The 19,145-nt window shown below is 48.5% G+C and overlaps 2 protein-coding genes across 10 annotated transcripts in view; both read right to left on the bottom strand.

Moving 5' to 3' along the window:
• The window catches only part of TMEM150C (transmembrane protein 150C), a 22,710-nt gene extending 15,384 nt beyond the window's left edge, over window positions 1–7,326 (bottom strand). For 3 of the 8 annotated variants that reach the window (XM_065061725.1, XM_065061723.1, XM_065061720.1), the window contains exons 1-2: window positions 7,174–7,326; window positions 1,965–2,106 (exon numbers count right to left, since the gene is read on the bottom strand). In XM_065061725.1, the coding sequence (XP_064917797.1) occupies window positions 1,965–1,971 (7 nt within the window). In that variant the 5' untranslated portion in view covers window positions 1,972–2,106; window positions 7,174–7,326. Of the gene's footprint in view, window positions 1–1,964; window positions 2,107–3,487; window positions 6,782–6,812; window positions 7,149–7,173 lie in introns of those variants that run through there. The other 5 variants (XM_065061722.1, XM_065061724.1, XM_021289468.2 and 2 more) reach the window with 5 other exon arrangements.
• Window positions 7,327–16,307: 8,981 nt separating this feature from the next.
• The window catches only part of SCD5 (stearoyl-CoA desaturase 5), a 31,752-nt gene continuing 28,914 nt past the window's right edge, over window positions 16,308–19,145 (bottom strand). For both annotated transcript variants that reach the window (XM_065061716.1, XM_065061717.1), the window contains exon 5: window positions 16,308–18,002. In XM_065061716.1, coding sequence (XP_064917788.1) covers window positions 17,812–18,002 — 191 coding nt within the window. In that variant the 3' untranslated portion in view covers window positions 16,308–17,811. The remainder of the gene's footprint in view (window positions 18,003–19,145) is intronic.

Here is a 19,145-nt window from a genome sequence, read left to right on the forward strand (position 1 = left end):
AATGTAGAAACAATTTCTTTGACAGTTGATAGCTCCACAGAGATGACACAAAGCCAACCTTCCCCTCCACAGCTCTGTTCTGCATTGTTGCTGTGATCAATAATGCCAAATCTGAGCAGGCAATTCCAGCCAGTGACAACAGCCATCAGCACCGGCCTGTGTTTTCTCAAATAAACATACCGCATCTAGGAGGCAGTTGATAACTGCACATATCCATTAGTCTTTAATTTTAAGGCTTGCATGGAAAGGCATCCAATGACAAAAACCCCTCATGGTGCAATGGATTCACAAGGCTAATACAAACGAGTAGCTGATCACAGCCAGAGTCGGCCCACCTTCCCAAAAGCATATCCCCTGTTTTTTCAGTCCCTCTTGGCTCCTGGTCTCACACTAGCATTGCAAAAACCCCAGTGAGGCGCACACCTGCTGCCAGCTCTCATGGGTCAGGGTGCAGAACTGCAAAGGGTTTCACATTAGCACTGCCAGACGGTGTGTCTTGAGAATTCGCCTCAATGCAGGCTTTCTCCATTCCCTCCATTCCCATTTTTATGTCTAAATCTGCTCAATCAGCTGTTTGCTCTGGTTTTATTACCATTGCCCCACTACACCCCCTCAACCAATTATGCTCCCATTCCTCTAATGTATGCACTTCAAATACCACAGGCAGCTCACCAAATACATACTGCTGCTTGAACAAGGTTTATTTAATCTAAGTATCTTAATTTCATCTGCAAAGTTATAGGCTCTTCCTGAAGTTTTTGCCAGAGGACCCAAATGTAAGGAAGGACAAAATTACTACATTAACAGAGTCATACATCTTTATTTTTAAGACTAGAGCATGCAGATGCATTGCAAGAGCCTGTACAGAAGCTGCATAACAAGCCAGAGCAATGCTCCTGCATTTCACAGAGCTGGGGCATTGAGTCTTTTCAGAGAACAGGTACAGAGTCAGAAGCACTGGGAAAAGGAGAATGTTTTTCAAATCATTCAGCAAGTCATAAAGAATTGCTGCCAGTCAGCAATAAAGGGGAACAAACACAATTCGTCTTTTGGGGGAACCTGCTATAGCTCTCTGTTGCTTTTAAAAGCAAAAATAACCACAGTCACTTGATACCTATCACTGGAACTGAGCTGATACAAACCAGCACATTACAAAACTTGCCACCTACAAGCCATAGATGTGAACATAACAAAGCAGAGTGTTTTCAGGTTTATTTTAAAGTTCCAAGCCTGATTGCACAATGAAAGAGAGAAAGCACGCCGGAGACTTGGAAGTACATAACAAAATAGCAGGTAACAGGAAAAGATGCCATGCCCTCCATCAGCAGGGTATGACATTTTGGTTGCTACAGGTACCCATCTACTATCTCAAGGATGTGCAGTGCCCAAATGCCATTTTTATTTATTTATATAAGAGAGGAATGGGAAAAGGTAAAGACACCTCCAGGTTGTGCGTGGTGGAAGCAAGAGATGCTCCAGCAATCCCACAATGATGTTGAGAGGCAATGTTTTCACCCAAGAAAACATCCGTACATATTTCTTGTCTGATTTCACACACTGCAAATGCATTCAGTGTGCTAATGAAACACTCCAGCCAACATAAACCTAACAGAGATTGAAAAGCACACCAAAGGAATGAAAGCTAGTCAACAAAAAAACAACAGGGGCAGAAAAAGGCTGTATTGGCATCTGCTTGTCCATACTGTCAGTCTTAGACCTCTCCAAGATTTTCTGGGGAGCTGTCTCCTGTGGTTCTGCAAAATTAATTCGTTATCAATTCTGTAAATACATACATTATGCTTTTCTTGAGTGCCTCGGTAAGTCAAACTCAGAGACACTCCTGCAGCCCTGCTGGGTCCCAAGGCCAGCGTCACTCCTCTGCACCCTGCTGTCCTTAACTGCCCTTGGAACACTGCTTCCTGCTGCCGCACAATCTTCGCCCTCAATCGCACGTAAGTACTTACAGGCCATTGAGGAAGCGGTGCTGAGCTGCTGTGTTACAGCCAGAGATGTTGCCTGTAAACGCTTCTGCGCTGAGACTGCCTTTCTGGCATTTGGCGTTGTATAAACCAGGCGTGTTCTGCTTCAAGACCAGGCTCCTGGATGCTATAAAAGATAAAATAAATACAGCTGGCCACCTTAGGACTTAAGGGGTGTTCTGCAGGTTTGGACAGTACTGTGCTCCAACCCACACACCTACATCATCCCACACTGACCTCCCCAATGTCCCACTTGTACCAGGAGCTTGGCTGGGGCAATCATAGTCCTCAGCCTCCAACTTGCAAAGGAGACAGAGGCAGGAGCTAAGTAAGGCACTGCCTGGGTCAGCAGGCAGTGAAACCAGCTGGGAGCTGCCAGGGCTTACAGTGAGACCCACAGTAAGCTTAGGAGCACTGTGTTCTGTAGGTATGGTTTGTTTGTTTGCCCCAAGGACTTTCAAGGACAGTTCTTATGTTGTTAGGGACATGAGGTTCCTAGGGACATGGTCTAGTGACAGTGTTAGGTTGACAGTCAGACTCGATGATCTTGAAGGTCTCTTCCAGATGAAATGATTCTACAGTTCTAGGACCCCATTCTGCTTGGGAGCTGCCACTGCAAGATCCAGCCCCCTTGGCTCTCTACAACCTCAGGAGCTGCACGCGCCAGTCCCATAGCGAAACCTCAAAGTGGAGAGCTGCTAAAAAATGAGGAGGGCTATTTATCTCCTTATAAAAGAGAAGACAGCAAAGCTTTCTCTGCTTCAGCTATGCTGTGAGGAAAGAGCCTCTGAAACCATCTCTTTGGTCTGCAAACAATACACAAATACCGGTTGATGTTGTGGCAAAGCCCAGAAAGTCTGAGACATCACGCAGACAGGCTGTCCAGTGACTATCCTCCACCTTGACTTCCCCAACCTAATGACCACTGGCTGAACCAGCAACGAGCAGAACAAGTGTTTCTTCTCCCACAGGGTACAGTGATCTCAACGGTGTATTAACAGATTGATAGAGGTCTGCAGAGGTGTTTTGTTTGCTCCTCAGTTCCAAAACCATGAATGCCTTCAAGCACTTCCAATGTGCAGGAGCAAGCAAAGCCAAGACACATGTTGTGACAGAAGGGGGCAGGAAGCCTGCTGGAAAGGACTGTCTCATTATCAGGAAAACAATGTAAGTGTTGGGAGTGGCAAAGAACATGCAACAGGGAGGCAAAAGCTGGCAAAGAGACAGACATATGCTGTGTGGACTTAACAGGCAGCTTTGAAGGTAAGGACAAACTAAGCCTGGCGCTTGCAGAGCAGACTTTGCAGAGCAGTTATTCCTGGTTATATTGCCACCTTCTCCTGTAGTTTATGGATTACAGAGTGCATGCCCTGGCAGGCCAGAGCAGTGCCATATCTCCCTCCCTTTGCTACCCTGACACTGCTTTTTTCCCCACACAAACACAAAACATAAACTCAAGCCACAGAGTTTCCCATGCAGTGTAAGCAAGGCTTTTTCCACCTCCTCACCTTGTCTTTCACCTCTCTTGGCCCTTCCACCTCTCTTGGAGGTGGAAGCATGAGCTCCTTTCTTCACTGCATTTTGCAGCTCCACACTTCTGAAGAGATGTGCACTGTCCCCAGAGCAGCATTTCCTTCAGTTACACCAGTGGGCACCACTAGCAGAAGCGTAAATACCAAGCACTTTTCAGCCGTAGGGAAAACACCCAAGGCCTTCGACATTTTAGGGAGTGTGGCATAGCACAATGAGCCTTCTCAGGACTGTTTGCCCTCACCAACCTCTTCAGCCTCCGACTTTGTGCCTCCTCGGCTACTCACAAGGCAGAGGTCCTTGTCCTCTTGTACTAACCGGCAAAGCACCAGAAAAGCTGCAGCAAGATGATGGGCCAGAGTATCACGTACAAGGAATGGATGTGCAGAACCCATGGCTTGGTTCTTGTTATTACTCTGGCATAGAGGTTGTCAACGGTACAGACTACCACATCAGTCTTTTGGCTCCATTTAGACCTGTGGAGATCATGTGCCCTGAGACAAATATAAGGTAAGCAATCATACACAGGTGTTTCTGTGGTGTTCATCACTGGCTCACCAGCATTCCTTATTTGTAGGAACTAGTTATGTTTATTTACCAGTCTCCCAGACTGCTACAACCACAAATTGCTGTTTGCAGGGTACTCAGGTGAGCTACAGGAGGAAGGTGCCATACGTGTCTCACTTCATGTGAACCTGTTGCAAACACAACACAGAGTGGACCAGGGAACAGCCTCCACCTGTTAAAGAGGGGCCAAGTCTGCTGTGACCAGCCTCTCCATCATGTCCAGAGGGCTTAAAACTTCTGCTGTCTTTTGAAATATTTTCAGAGACAGACTTTTCTGCAGCACAGGAGACTTCTAAGAGTATTCAGCTGGGCCAAGACCACCTTATGGAGGCTCTCCCTGTCAAAGCTGTTGCAATCTCCAGGGGCTTGGCCAGGCAAAGTCCACTCCTGTAGTGCCAAACCCAATGGGCCAGAGGCTCTTCTGGCTCAGGCTGGAGAAAACGGGATTACCATGCCACCACTGCTAATCCCAGGGGTTCCTCATGGGGAACAGAAAAGAAGACAGGGAAGTCAGAAGTTCCTTCCCCAGCTACCTAGATCTGCCCCAGCTCAGGAAATCCAGAGGAGGTCACTGGCACTCCAGCCACCACTGCAGCAGACTGGCCCAAGTCCCCCAGGCTTGCCTGGACATCTCCTCACGGCACCAGGGAGCCCTTTGCTCTCCCCTCCCACGGCCCTTGCCTAACAGCGGTCCTAAAACAGCCATGCCGCCTGTTCCACAGGGGAGCACAGCCCGGCAGCTCCTTAGTGCTGAGGAGGATGAGGCCTCTGCTTTCCTGTGTGGCGGGCAGGGTGGAGAGCCAGCTTCTCTGCTGTCCTGCACATGGGGCCAGCCCTCCCCAAAGGAGCCAGGTCTGCATACCTGCCAAAAGCAAATACCACTCAACAGAGCAAACAGCACTCTTGCAGAGAACCTGCTGCTCCAGCAGGCACCTCTCCCTTGCGGGCATGACCATCCAGGGGTAACTGCAGCATTAAAAATGTGCATTAAACCCCATGCAAGGTAATCTGTAGCTGTTTTTACAATTCTTTTAACAGCTTTTGAGGCTTCATCTGTTTGCTTTTCCTCTCCTCCCTCCTCCCATTCACTCCACCCTTCTCTCCCACCTTTTCCCAGTGTGCTTCCCTTTCACCCCCCTCAACCCACTGTCACCCCTGCACCCCAGGTGACTGCATCTGCAACGTGTGGGGACCCAAGGCAAGAGAAGCCAGGCAACTGGAGGCCTTTGCAAGTCTCCCTGAGGCAGCAAAATAATCATTATTCCCATTTTAGATAATGGGGCCAGTGAGTTGCTTGCCCAGAGGCCACAGGGGAAATCGGGGGGGGGGGGGGGGGGGGGGGGGGGGGGGTTGGGCACAAAGGAGCCAAGCCTGCAGCACTAGCTTTCTCACCTGCCAGCCAATCCCCCTCCCTGTTTATTTCTCCCGATATATTGCTTAGGATCATGTCTCTCGTTTCCCACAGACCTTTCCTTTCTCTGCTTCTTTGCTCCCACTTATCCTGCAATCAGGGCTCATTTCAGCTTGGACTGCAAGATTGGGACTTGAAGTGCCTTTTGTTGGGCCAAACCACAATCTTGCAATCTCAGGCTGCCTGGAAATGGCTGGGGGAGGAGAGGAAACTGGGGACATGCTATTTCTTCCAAGAAAAAAACAATTGAACACGTTGGTGTTCATACAAGCGCATATCCCTGCTCTGCATCCAAAAAGCAAACACCGCAGCACGAAGAATCTTAAAAGGGGAAATGAAACCACAGCACTGACTTCCACAAACCAGGCTCAGAAAATGCTGGCAACTGAGCACCAAGAAGAGCACAAGAAAAGAACTGCACTTTTAACAGTACAACAGTGAAAACAGGAGCCAGATGTTTGTCAAGCAAATATGAGTCCCCATTCTTTACCCTGTTGCCCAAAGGCAGAAAGTCATCAAGAATCAAGCCCCCTTCTTTCAGGCAGTTGTATCCACTTGAGCAAGACACAACAGGCAGTCAGTCTGTTGGGATATACCTTTCAAACACTTCCCTCCTCCATATTGAGTTGCTATTCATCACTAACCATACATGTATACATTGCTACAGCATAAGGACTGTGTGAATGTTGGGTGGCCAATCCTTAAGGTCACTTTCCTGAGAAGCTTTGTTTAAAAAAAAAAAACATAACAAAACAAAACACCACAACAGAAGGGAAGGTTAGTTCAGAATTTCTCCAATCTTTTCTAGCCCGAGGACTCTGAATCAATGGTCTGTCACAAGCACGCTGCTGTAAGAAAAAGCTAAGACAGATCTCAAGCGACCCCATCATCACCCTGGGACAGTAGCACCCAGCATGGGCTTGTCTCTGTCAGATGCAGGATCTCACCCTTCCTTCCCTGAGGGACCACAGCAGGCCGAACGGTATTCCTCAAAACCTCTTCCTCTCCCAGGACTTTACCAGGACACAGCCCGTGTGTCAGGGATCTCGACAGGATCTGGGGAAGGCAAGAGCTGTCCCACCCCAGAGCCTCAGCACGGGTGAGCCTTTTCCACAGCCTCCTGTGCAAAGAGGGCTGGCAGCATGCTGGCAGATGGTCCTGCTGAGCTCTATCATCATTACCATCATCACATCCCTCACCCCGAAAGGATGCCACGGAGGGGCTCACAGGCAAGACGGACTCTTAAATAATGATCTAGATCTCTCTCCCATAGCTGGGTCCTTCAGGCCCTAAGTCAAGCGGCTCTAGTTGTCTTATCTATCTACCTTGTGTCAACCTGCCGTCAATCACCCAGCTCCGGGACGGCCAGCACCGGGATTTCAGCTCCACCCGAGCGCTGTAGCACCTGCGGTGCCCCGCCGGGCCAGTCCCCGCTGCCGGTCGCCGCGGAGGGCAGCGCAGCCCCGGGCACCCCGCGGCGGGGATCGCCCTCCCGCGGGGCTGCCCGACCGCCCCAAGGCCCGGGGGAGGGCTGCGACAGGGCAAGGGGGAGTGACAATGCGCGGAGGGGGGGTGTTGCGACAGGGCGGTGACGGCGCGACTGACGGCTGCGAGGGGCGCTGCGGGGGGTCGCGCGCTCCCAACGGTCGCTGCCGGGGAAGGGTCCCGCGGCGGGGCAGCTGTTACCTGCGGGCGGCTCCGGCACCGGCTCCGGCGGCGGCGATCGGGCTGGGCCAGGGCCGAGGAGGCGGCACTGCATCGCCCCCGCCCCGCCCCGGACGGGCGGGGATTGCAGCCGCAGCCACGGTGGCTCGGAGCGGCTGTGAGCGGCCCCGGGACTCTCCGGAGCCGGGTGGCGATAAAACCCGGTGCGCCCTGACTGCTGTTTTTGGGGTGGTGGGGAGCGAACGCAGCCTCTGCGGGATGCTCAGAGCAGCCCTTCATCACGGCTGGTCCTCGGCAACCCGATCTCTGCCAAAAACAAGCCCTTTATGCTGATAAATATCTCCCGCATGGGTGTCAAGAGGATGAATCAGACTCCTTTCAGTGGTGCCCAACAACAGGATGAGGGCCAACGAGCACAGACTGAAGCATCAGAGGTTCCATCTAAACATGAGGAGAAAGTTCTTTCCTTTGAGGGTGCCAGAGCACTGGAACAGGCTGCCCAGAGAGGTTGTGGAGTCTCTTTCTCAGGAGACATTCTAAACCCACCTGGACACATTCCTGTGCCATCTGCTCTGGTGACCCTGCTTTACCAGGTGGGTTGGACTAGATGATCTCCAGAGGTCCCTTCCAACCCCAACCACTCTGTGATTCTGTGATTCACCCTGGTCAGGCTTTGGGCATCTGCAGCTGGCCACCGCTTGAAGCAAGCAAGGGCTTGGAGGAGGCTGGAGCCTGCATGTCCTAGAGGGGACAGGCTGAGAGGGGATTTCATCAATGTTTATAAATATCTCAAGGGTGGGTGTTAAGAGGATGCACCAGACTCCTTCAGTGGTGCCCAGCAGTAGGATGAGGGGCAATGGGCACAGACTGAAGCATCAGAGGTTCCAGCTAAACATGAGGAGAAATTTCTTTCCTTTGAGGGTGCCAGAGCACTGGAACAGGCTGCCCAGAGAGGTTGTGGAGTCTCTTTCTCTGGAGACATTCAAAACCCACCTGGACACATTCCTGTGCCATCTGCTCTGGTGAACCTGCTTTAGCAGGTGGGTTCGACTAGATGATCTCCAGAGGTTCCTTCGAACCTCAAGCACTCTGTGATTCTGTGATTCATTCTGTGCTCAGCATCAGCTTCATCCATGAGCCCCTCGGGCTGCACCCTGTCCCTGGCGCAGCCATGAGATAGGCTGTCAATTGGCTGTAAATCGGTTCCTTCTCTGTCCCCTTCCCTGCCCTCTCCCCCCAGCCCCAGCAGCACCTACTTGGCATGCGGCTCTGGGTATGCCTTCTGCTCCGAAGCCCCCAGAGACACTGAGGAGAGCTCACTGCCCCAAGTCTGCATCAACATCTTTTCAGTCTTCCTGGGAAGTGACACCCACTCGCTAAATATTTTAGAAGAGCTGAAAGAAGCAGCTACCCAACAGCAAGACACCCCAGGAATGGCCTAGGTCAAGCTTCCACCCCCTTTCCCTTTCCTACTGCATGGTGAGTGTTACAGTCTCCATAAAGCATTTCTGTGGTTGGAAGTTCAAGAGGAAACATTCCCAGTAGAATAGCTCAGTGATAACCATTCAGGAACACATCCTGGGGTGAAAGGATCCCTTTGCTGTCTGTACTTTGCAGGATCACGTCAATGTGAATACTGCCGGTTTTGTCTCATCTCCTGTCTCTCCCCACTCTCCCTGCCAGGATGCAGCATGACTGATGTTATTTATTGACTGTTTCTTCCCCTAAAACCCAAATAAGGAGGCACCCAGTCAAAGTTGAGCTCTGGTGCTATCACTTACAAACCAACACAAGACAGAGACCTGCCTAAATCCACACCAGCCCCCAGAAGTGAGCAGAGTTACACATACACATCAGCAGTTTATTGGTATCTTATATGCTGTCTTTCTAGCAGCCAAGCAGCGCAGCGCTCCTTCTCCCTGCAGCTTTGACCCTCATGGCACACCTTGGAGAGATTTTGGCTCTTTGATCCCTGGGGATTACAAACCCCTCAAAACACAGGTCCTCACAGCAAGCATGCCACCAGCAGGTCCACTGAGCCCTTACCAAAGTGGCCACGTTTCAGCAGTGGTGGCATTGCTAAGGGAGGACAGCTGCTCCTGGAGAAAGGCAACTGCTGCATGTGCTCCTAGGTGTTTTAAAGGCTGAGGGAGCTATTTTTAGAGCTGAAATAATGTTCTCCATGCTCTGGTATTTCAAATTTCGTGTTATCCTGGACTAATAAATGGCTCCTTGCAGCATTAAAAAGCAGCCCCACAAAATCCAGAGATCTTGGCCAAGTTTTCCCTCTGCATGCCTCTGCTGCTGCCCCATGGCACTGCTACCCAATGGAGCTGCAAGTCACAACAAGTGACTGCTGGGCACAGCTTTCTTAGGAAGTCACCATGTCACCAAGACAGTCCCCAAAATAACATGTCTGAAAAAAATACGCTTGAAGTGTCAGCATTAAGCATTAAGCATTGACTGCCAGGCTTCCTGTGATAGCAAAAGTCAAGCAAACTCACTTTAAAAGTACCAGAGGAAAGGTAACAAAGGGGAGTTCAGTAGCCTCTGGCTTTCAGCGGCCAAGACTGAAGAAAACCTCCAGTCAAACAGGCGAGAAGTGACGGCGCTCAGCCTCAGTGATTTCAGCCAAAAAGGAAAACCCAGCAACTAATGAGAAAGCGCCTTAGTCACTTCACCTCTGCTGTCAGCCAAAGCTGGAAGGAAAACAATGCAGCATATGGGATTTTAAAGCAATTTAATTTCTGGTAAACTCTGAGCATCTGAAACATTTTGTTCACAGGAGCTTTTTTTTGAGCAGATGGCATCCCTTCAAGTGCTGGAAAATACACGATTCTGACAGTCCCACCAAAGACCAAGACCTTGCTTAAGTTAAAAATCACAGCTTAAAATAAAAGGGCACAAACTGGGGACAGCAAGTGTGTGCTGGAGCCCAGCTAGCAAGGGATGCAATGGAGGTGCAGGGAGGCACCCACAGTCAAGGAGTGGATTTCTCTGGGCCCACAGGGGTATGTCCTACAATCACTTCTTCACAGGCTGCTGGTCCCACAGTAGGAGCAGCCCTTCTTCTGTGAACGTCATCCAGCAGCGTCCCCCATCAAGGGGTGTGTGGGGGCAAAGGGAGGGAGGTGGGACACGTGGGCACACTGCTTGTGAACTGCATCTCACAAGAACGTATCACTCATCTCCCTCTCAGTAACACCATGCGTCCCAAAGCCTGCTGCAAACTTACCTTGACCTGTGGAAAGCATCTTTCCTCCCATCTTTCCTCCTAACATGACCTTGGTTCCCCCATCTTGTTTGGGGTCATGCCTGGCTTTTCCCACCAGAGGCTGATGCTAACGTTCCTCCCTGCTTGGCCCATGTCTTTTGAAGTCACAATTGCAACAATGCCGGTGCACAGACTTGATGATGCTCGATGACTTCTGCTATCCCGGTCCTCACTGGATTTTCATGCTGGGCCACCAAGACCCACTGGGGATCTGCCTGGCAATTTGCCCAGCCTAGCAAAGGGACCAGCTCCAACACAAGCAAATGTTAAAAATTATGGCTTTGCTTTGCTATCTGTTAATTAGTACTTCCTTCCCTCCAATGCCTTACAGTACGTGGGTGTTTCCTGTCCAAATTTCATCACATCAGTGCTTCATGGGGACTGAACTGCGTGCCAGCTCTGCAACAGAGAGGAGGAGTGGGAGTGCTGAGCCCCTGTGCCCTTACATGAAGTGGCAGGATCAGGCCTTGAAGGTATTTTATTTTTCATTTAAAAAGAGGACTACTGCAGAGGTAAGCCCTGCCCTTGCAGATCTCACTCAGCTCAGGATGAAACAAAGCAACCCTATTCCCCTCTAATTGCATTTCTCCCAGGGGTGATTTTACCACTGCAGATTAGCTACTGTATTGCTGGGCTATTATTTTTTTTTTTGGCAGGGGGAGGGCAGGAAGTGGTAAATAGAGGTGAGGAAGGAGGAAAAGGGAATGCTTTGAGCTTGCTTTCATTCCTGGAAAATATGTGTGTTCTGAAAATAGATTTACCAGCTGGTTTTCCTGTCCCGTTCCTTACCACCCCAAAGCAGGGTTGAGGCCTGGCGAGAAAAGTCATTCACCCAGACATGGGAGTGATGGGGAAGGGGCCAGGGATTGTTCAGCAGCCGCAGGTGGAGCTGCTCCATTCCCCAATGCATGGCCTAGATAAAGTACCTAAGCAACGGTTTCTCAGTTGAAGTGTTAACCCTCATTTCATTAGCCAGATCATCTCCCACCAAAGCCATCTGTTCCTTCATCCAGCTTTTAAAATATTTTGATAGACTTCGTTTCTCAAAATGCCCTACTGCTAAACAGACGCCATCTCAGCAAGCACACCATTGGCTTGGCATTAACAGGAATGCTCAAAATTTGCTGGAGGGGCAGTCGCCTGCAAAGCTCTCTCTCTCACCCCAGATCTCCAGCCCTCGAAGATCATAGAATCATAGAATAATTTCAATTGGATGAGACACTCAGGATCATCAAGTCCAACCATAACCTAACCTAAATGTAGCATTAAACCGTGTCCCTAAGAGCCTCATCTAATTGCCTTTTAAACCCCTCCAGGGATGGTGACTCCACCACTTCCCTGGGCAGCCTGTTCCAATGCCTGACAACCCTTTCCATGAAGATATGTTTCCCAACATCCAATCTAAACCTCCCCTGGCGCAACTTGAGGCCATTTCCTCTTGTCCTATCACTTGCTACTTGGGAGAGGAGACCAACACCCTCCATGCTACAACCTCATTTCAGGTAGTTGTAGACAGCAATAAGGTCTCCCCTCAGCCTCCTTTTCTTCAGGCTAAACAGCCCCAGCTCCCTCAGCCGCTCCTAATCAGACTTGTGCTCCAGACCCCTCACTAGCTTTGTCACCCTTCTCTAAACTCTCTCTAGTATTTCGATGTCCTAATGATGAAGTGCTCCCTCTTCCCAGCTCTGCCACATGCTCCTAACTGAGAAAAATTCACCTGGATTTAGGACTGGAGTGGCAAATGGAAGTGACACACTCCATTTTGCTGCAAGAAAGTGGAACCATTTATTAATCAATGGTAGGAAGGGAAAACGGAGAAAACAAACACCTTTTTTTTTTGTATCCATAAAAAAAGAAGTCAAAAAAATTACTGCCGTGATGGCAAATACGTGGTATAAACAGGAGTTGCCCACAAGACTGTCAGAGTCTGAACTCGGGGGAGAAAACCCGTAAGTGCTGGTGTATGCAGATAAGAGTTGCAGCTGGTATGCCCTGACCCCAATGGGTGCTTGTTCTGATCTGTCAGGAGGATGGTACTCTATGAAGTAGAAAACAGAAATATGCTGTAAAAAATACAAGTTGGTTTTTTTTTTTAATAATGAAATTTAGTAAAATAATGATTTCCTGTTATTATTCTATAAATGCTAGGGGAATTATGTCAGCCAGGAAAACTTAGTACTCCCAGTTAATATTGGGGTTAGGCATTACCATGCAGAGATAGCAGGTACTGTATCACTCAGGCACCTTCCAAGGCCCACAAAAGGGGTTGGGTTTTGGTTTGGTTTTGATCCTGCTTACAGGCTTCATTGCTCATCTGCTTTTCTGGGGTGGTAGATTTATCTTTACAGATGCATCTGGTATTGAGCAGGGTCTCACCTTGATGTGATCTGGCGCCATATCTTCGCTCCCTTCCCTGTTGTCTTTAACCCCAGCTTGGCCACAGCCCATGGCTTGAGGCTGCAAACCTTTCACCTCCCCAGGACCTGCTGCGGCTGCACCAAAGCCAGCAGGACAGGACAGGACAGGCATGGTGGTAGCCTGGGCACAGAGCCCCAGGACAGGCTCGCCAAGGTCAGCAGGCTGCAGATTTGCAAAACCAGGGTGGCAATTCTGCTATCATTTTCTCAGAAGAAGCCTAAATCAGAGTCTAACTCTCCAAGAGGCGGGACAGCAGGGGATGCACTCAGTAAACACAATGCACCCCATGTGTGTGTGGGTGATTTAAATAGCAAAAGCTTCCAAACCATCTGGTGGGCAGCTTTGCAGGTGCAAGGGCACTTCTAGCTCCTTCACAAACCCAGTGCTTTGCTAGGTTTTTTTAATTTTAATTTTACCCCTCTTCCCCCATGTCTAGCCCCTGGATGGCAGAGGTTTCAGTGCTGGGGTTGGCAACCACTGAGCCAGAGCCACTGCAGGATCTGGGGCATGTGGGCCCGTGTTAACAAATGCCATTCTTCCTGCTGGGCTCTGCTTTCAGTTTTTCTTTTCATTCTTCCTTTAAAAGAATGATCTTAAGGGAAACTGTATCTTGATTCCTAGAAGTGCCCCAGAAGTTGTTGAAAAGGAACCTTGTACGTAAGTCGCTGTGAGACCCCTTCTGCATAAGGGTACAGCTACAAAAAAGTCCAGAAGCAAAAATATCAAGGTAATATGGGTCCAGTCTGGCCATGCCTTCATGGCCACAGTCTGGGAGCTGATACACCATGAAGTGTCAAAAATCTCTCCAAATCAAGAGCCCTTTCAGCTGCAAATGCCCCAGACATCAGCTGACCACAGCCCCTAGGCCCGTCGCCATGTTTCCAGCCTAGTATGGCCTCCTATAGATGCAGGAGACCTTACAGAAGAGCTTTTTTTTTTTTTTTTTTTTCTGGGAGCCTCCCACCTCACCCACGCAATGGGATACCTAAACTCAGACCACATTGTCCATGTGCTGGGCTTGTTTTCAGAAAACTGTGTTGTGGCTACTGATTTCTGAGCCTGAAAAAATTATCAGTGCCAGCCAGGGGCTGGCAGTCGCCTTGCATTTGCAAGCTGTGGACAGAGATAAGGACGCAGACATCATCCAGGGTTACAAGGGAACAGCAGAGATACTGGATCGAGCAGGCAGAAATTTGCGCCCATTGCCCCAAACAGGCTCTTGCACACCCCTGCATGCGCCCCCCCCAGCAATCCCCCACTTTCTCCAGGTTTTAATCTAAAAGAGGGGAGATTTAGATTAGACATAAGGAAGAAATTCTTCTCCATGAGGGTGGTGAACAGGCTGCCCAGGGAAGCTGTGGATGCCCCGTCCCTGGGAGTGTTCAAGGACAGGTTAGACAGGGCTTTGAGCAACCTGGTCCAGTGGAAGGTGTCCCTGCCCACGGCAGGGGGGCTGGAACTAGATGATCTTTAAGGTCCCTTCCAAACCAAACCATTCTATAATTCTATAGAGGTATATAGATGTTGGCTACATATTTTAAACTATCTTGGGAATATGGCGACCAAATCAGGGCTGACCACGTAATCTTTTCCTGCCCCAGTCCCCAGCGTGCTAACACTCTGTATTGTGTTTCTACGAGGCCCTGACAGGATTTCATCCATATTTGCAAATCCGAGCACATGATGTAAGTCACAGCTGAAATCCTCCTTTAGTTTTCACACCAAGTCCCAGCCACCCATTGACCAGTGGCCCCCGAATGCTTTTGTGCTGCTGAGAATGCACTAGCTTGGTCCTTGACTACCAGATCAGCAGAAGAAGTGCCCAAGTCCACAGAAACGACTGCACTCACCCTGTGGAGGCTCCACGACTTCCCTGCATTGCTGCACAGAGCTGTGGGTGGATGCAGCAGCTGTCCTGAGGGGCAGCTGGGGCCTTCTTGCCTCCCAGAGACCTGACATCCTCATGAGAAAGGGAAGACCACGCTAGAGAACACAGCCAAAAGTTTTTTAATAAGACAAAGCAAAAATCAAAACAAACATACACCACCGCCCCCCCCCAATATCAAAACAAACACACACACACAAAATTAAAACAAATAAGCAGAAATGGAAATGCATAAAAGTATTCCTTGTTTTATCAAAATTTAAGGAATTCTCTTCAAAAATTTAGTTTTTCTGCAGATTTTTTCCTGGCATTTTTTCCATCAACTCCAGCACATGCAGAAGTTAATGTACAGAAACAGGAATTCAGGTACTAAGAGCTCCAAGGTAAGACATGGAGGAGCTTCCCCTTTTCTGGATGATGTTTCTTTTTACTTATTTTCAGTGTTTCAAAACCATGGGTAACTTGCCAATGGTTTCAAAATGTCAGATCGCCGAATCCCACTGGAACTGGTGTCGCTACTGAAATCTTATACCCGTAAGGGAAAGAAAACAGAACAGTTGTAGTTTGTTGTAGTTTCAGGTAGTCACAGAGGTTCAGAACAGCATGTACCTCTTTGCAGGGCCAATTACTTTTCTTTCACTATCTACTTGACAAGAATCAGCTTAAGGAAGTCCAAGTAATAGCAGCACAAAAGAAAAAAAAAAAAGTAAGTATCTAAAGTATGCTAAGGTTCAACAGGAAGATGTGTATTCAAGTTCCTGTAAAGCACATCCACTGCAGTTCTCCAGCCAGGAAATTGCACAAATGAAACGACGGAAGCACCAGTAAAATCAGGCATTTTGCGCCTTCTCAGCTCTGCTTCTATGCTCAGGAGTCCAGTCCAAACGCATTCACCACACCATTTTCAAGATGGGTTCCCAGTGATATTTGCCACCCTCCAACCTCCCACATCGAGAAGGAAGCAACAGCTATTTGTTTCCAACCAGCAGGTTGGGAAGGTCCCAGCTCTGGGATCCCATTTCCACCCCCTCCTGCAGACACCATAGCGGGTCAAGGGGGTGCCTCCTACCCACGCGTGTGCAACTCCTATGTCCATCAAACAGCCTGACTCCAGATGAATGCACATCAAAACACAACTTTATGCACATCCAGGTCTTCAGGCACATCTCAACAGAAAAAAGGAGAACTTAACAGCAAAGTCTAAAGAAAATTCGTAATATTTTTGGTCAAAGAGTTGTCCTACAGTCACATTGGGCTGATATTTTGCTATTAAAGTGGGATTTTCACATGCAGGAACTTGCCACTGCCACCTTTCAAGCTTATAGCAGCTTTATTATTTTTTTCCCTCTTTATCAGCTTGGCCACTAAGCCCAAAGTCATCAAATCTCTGGGAGCCCTTCCGTTTGACAACACTCCTCCTTCCACTGATGAGGAAAGTAGAAATGCCGTGTATTGTGGAGACACTGCCCTGAATGAATAGCTGGAAAGGGAAAGCAAAACACTGCTGTACTTCTGATGCGTGATGCACAAAGCCCTTGGCTTTTGGAGATGTTTCAAAATGAAACACAGCAGCCAGTCTATCTCATAACTGTTTATTGTAAATCACTCAAGAGTTTACACATCATTAATGGCAAAGGAACACTGTTAGAACACCTGCTGGATGAAATACAGAATAAAGACAACGCTCTTATATTATATGGCATCATTGAAAAAAACAAGAAATGGAACAAAGAAAACTTTTTTTTTTTCAGTTTTACATCTTTCCTGAAAATAGCTGGGCTTGAGTCTCAGTTATCTTGAGATCTCTGCCTTGCCCAGGGCCGCACAGCTGGGAAACAGGCACTCTCTCTCTTGGGGGCAAGGCGGTGACCTTCTTTATAAATGAAACTCACACCCTCTATCTCCAAAAGTGCTCCAGTGCTGACAGTACAAAGCCTCTCTCCTGCACTGGCTAACATCTAACACAAAGGGCTATATGTTCCATTAATTCTACATGCCTTTTTTTTTTAATTTTTTTTTTTTTTTTTTTTTTTTAACAAGGCAACTGTTAAATTCAGAAGCTACATAACTGTCTTTATATTTTGCTCAGAAACCAATGGATGTTGCATGCAGCTGAAATATTAGTAGAGACTCTGACTTAGATAAAGGTCTGTTTCCTAAGACCCACTAGTCAAAGGCAGAAAAAGAAATTAAGAGGCCTCTTGTGCAAAAGGAGCTAAAATATGCATGCATGGATGGCCATGACTGATTAGAATATAACTTAGGTCTCCAAACACTGAAACCGAAGCTGTATTTGGCTTAAGACATTGTCAAGCTCTATACCTTTACAAACTACAATGTATATGCAACAATAAAGGAATCATCTTAACATAGCATCAGTTGGTATTTTGGCCTGTATAGAGACTAATCTTCAACACAAAAGCCTGCTCATCAACAATTGGTTTTCATATTTAGCAAAGACAGCAGCGCAACAGGCTGGCTAACAGGGCTAACGAAAAGAAAAAAAGAGCAGATTTTTAAACTAATGTCTAACTAAATTTAAGCTGATTTTTTTCCCCTTGGACATCCTGTTTTTCCTTGGTGCTGTTACTGTTCCTTTCTCTTAGTCTGTGGTTGAAACAGCACACTGGGCTCTGCTCCATCCCCTCTGACATACACATCTTGAAAGCATGTTCGATTAATAGTAGAAACAAAAATCTCCCCTAACTGCACTTGGAAAGGACAGTTAGCTCCTCCAACCTGCCAGATTTACCATGAATAAGCAAATTACAATGTATCTCAGACATGAACTACAAAGACTAAAAATCAAATCTCTCTCCTGTTTAACTCTAATATTAAATAATAACATTTTTACACTTAATAGTCTGAAGCGTAGACATAAGACAGCTAACAAGGAAAAAAAAAACCTGGGGCTGAATCTGTTCCTGGGGAATTAATTTGGCCCAACTTATCTGGGGGAGAAAAAAGTAAAATAAAAATCTAATTTTACCCAGAGGAAAAGAAATCCACCACAGGCATGTGAGCGGGCACACACCCACCCACCCATGTGTAGGACAGCACTGTCACGGCCAAGCGTTGCTTTTCAAGCGCTGCCATCTCCAGTCCTTTCCTTGCGAGCTTGGATCATTTCCTTCGGAGCCTGTTTGCGGTCAGTGACCAACCCCAACCAAAACATGAAGTCAATGAACCAGGTGGTAGGGTTGAACTTCAGGCCCAGCTCGCTGGCTGAGTAGTCGAATGGGAAGGTGTGGTGGTAGTTGTGGAAACCCTCGCCTGGAAAACAGAGAGAGATTTTGAAGATCACATGTCCAGCATGTTTATGAACTTAAGAACATGCTCGGGTGGGATATTCCAAAGCCAGAACAGGTTATGCTTCACCTCTGACTGTGGGAGACCTCTGGGGCAGACTCACAGCGGGCTCCATCCCAGTGGTCTGGGCTTTCGTGCCCAGTAGGAAGGGGCACATCTCACCCCTATTGGGACCACCATAAGGGCTTCAAGAGAGGAGACACACAACCCAGTAAAACAAGCAGAATCACGTCTGCTGCACTGTCCCCAGGCAACTGCAGAGAGGATTGCTACCATTAACACATCTTTGCCCAGAGACTACAAGGCATTATTTCATTGTGGACACCATCACTAGAATAAGGGAGCCTTCCTCTAGGACATGCAGGCCCCAGCCTCCTCCAAGCCCTTGCTTCAAGCGGTGGCCAGCTGCAGATGCCCAAAGCCTGACCAGCATGAATCAAAGAATCACAGAGTGGTTGAGGCTGGAAGGGACCTCTGGAGATCATCTAGTCCAACCCACCTGCTAAAGCAGGGTCACCAGAGCAGATGGCACAGGAATGTGTCCAGGTGGGTTTTGAATGTCTCCAGAGAAAGAGATTCCACAACCTCTCTGGGCAGCCTGTTCCAGTGCTCTGGCACCCTCAAAGGAAAGAACTTTCTCCTCATGTTTAGCTGGAACCTCCGATGCTTCAGTCTGTGCCCATTGCCCCTCATCCTACTGCTGGGCACCACCGAAGGAGTCTGGTGCATCCTCTTAACACCCACCCTTGAGATATTTATAAATATTGATGAAATCCCCTCTCAGCCTTCTCTTCTCCAGGCTGAACAGACCCAGCTCTCTCAGTCTCTCCTCTTCAGAAAGATGCTCTAGGCCCCTCCTCATCTTTGTAGCTCTCTGCTGGACTCCCTCCAGTAATTCCTTTTCTTCTTAAACTGGGGAGCCCAGAACTGGACACAGTACTCCAGATGTGGCCTCACCAGAGCAGAGGGGGAGGACAAGCTCGCTCAACCTGCTGCTCACACTTTTTCTAATGAGCCCCAAGATACCATTGGCCCTCTTGGCCACAAGAGCACATTGCTGACTCATAGTCAGCCTGTTGTCCACCAGGACTTCCAGGTCCTTCTCTG

Source organism: Columba livia, chromosome 4, assembly GCF_036013475.1.
Source record: "Columba livia isolate bColLiv1 breed racing homer chromosome 4, bColLiv1.pat.W.v2, whole genome shotgun sequence".
NCBI lineage: Eukaryota > Metazoa > Chordata > Aves > Columbiformes > Columbidae > Columba > Columba livia.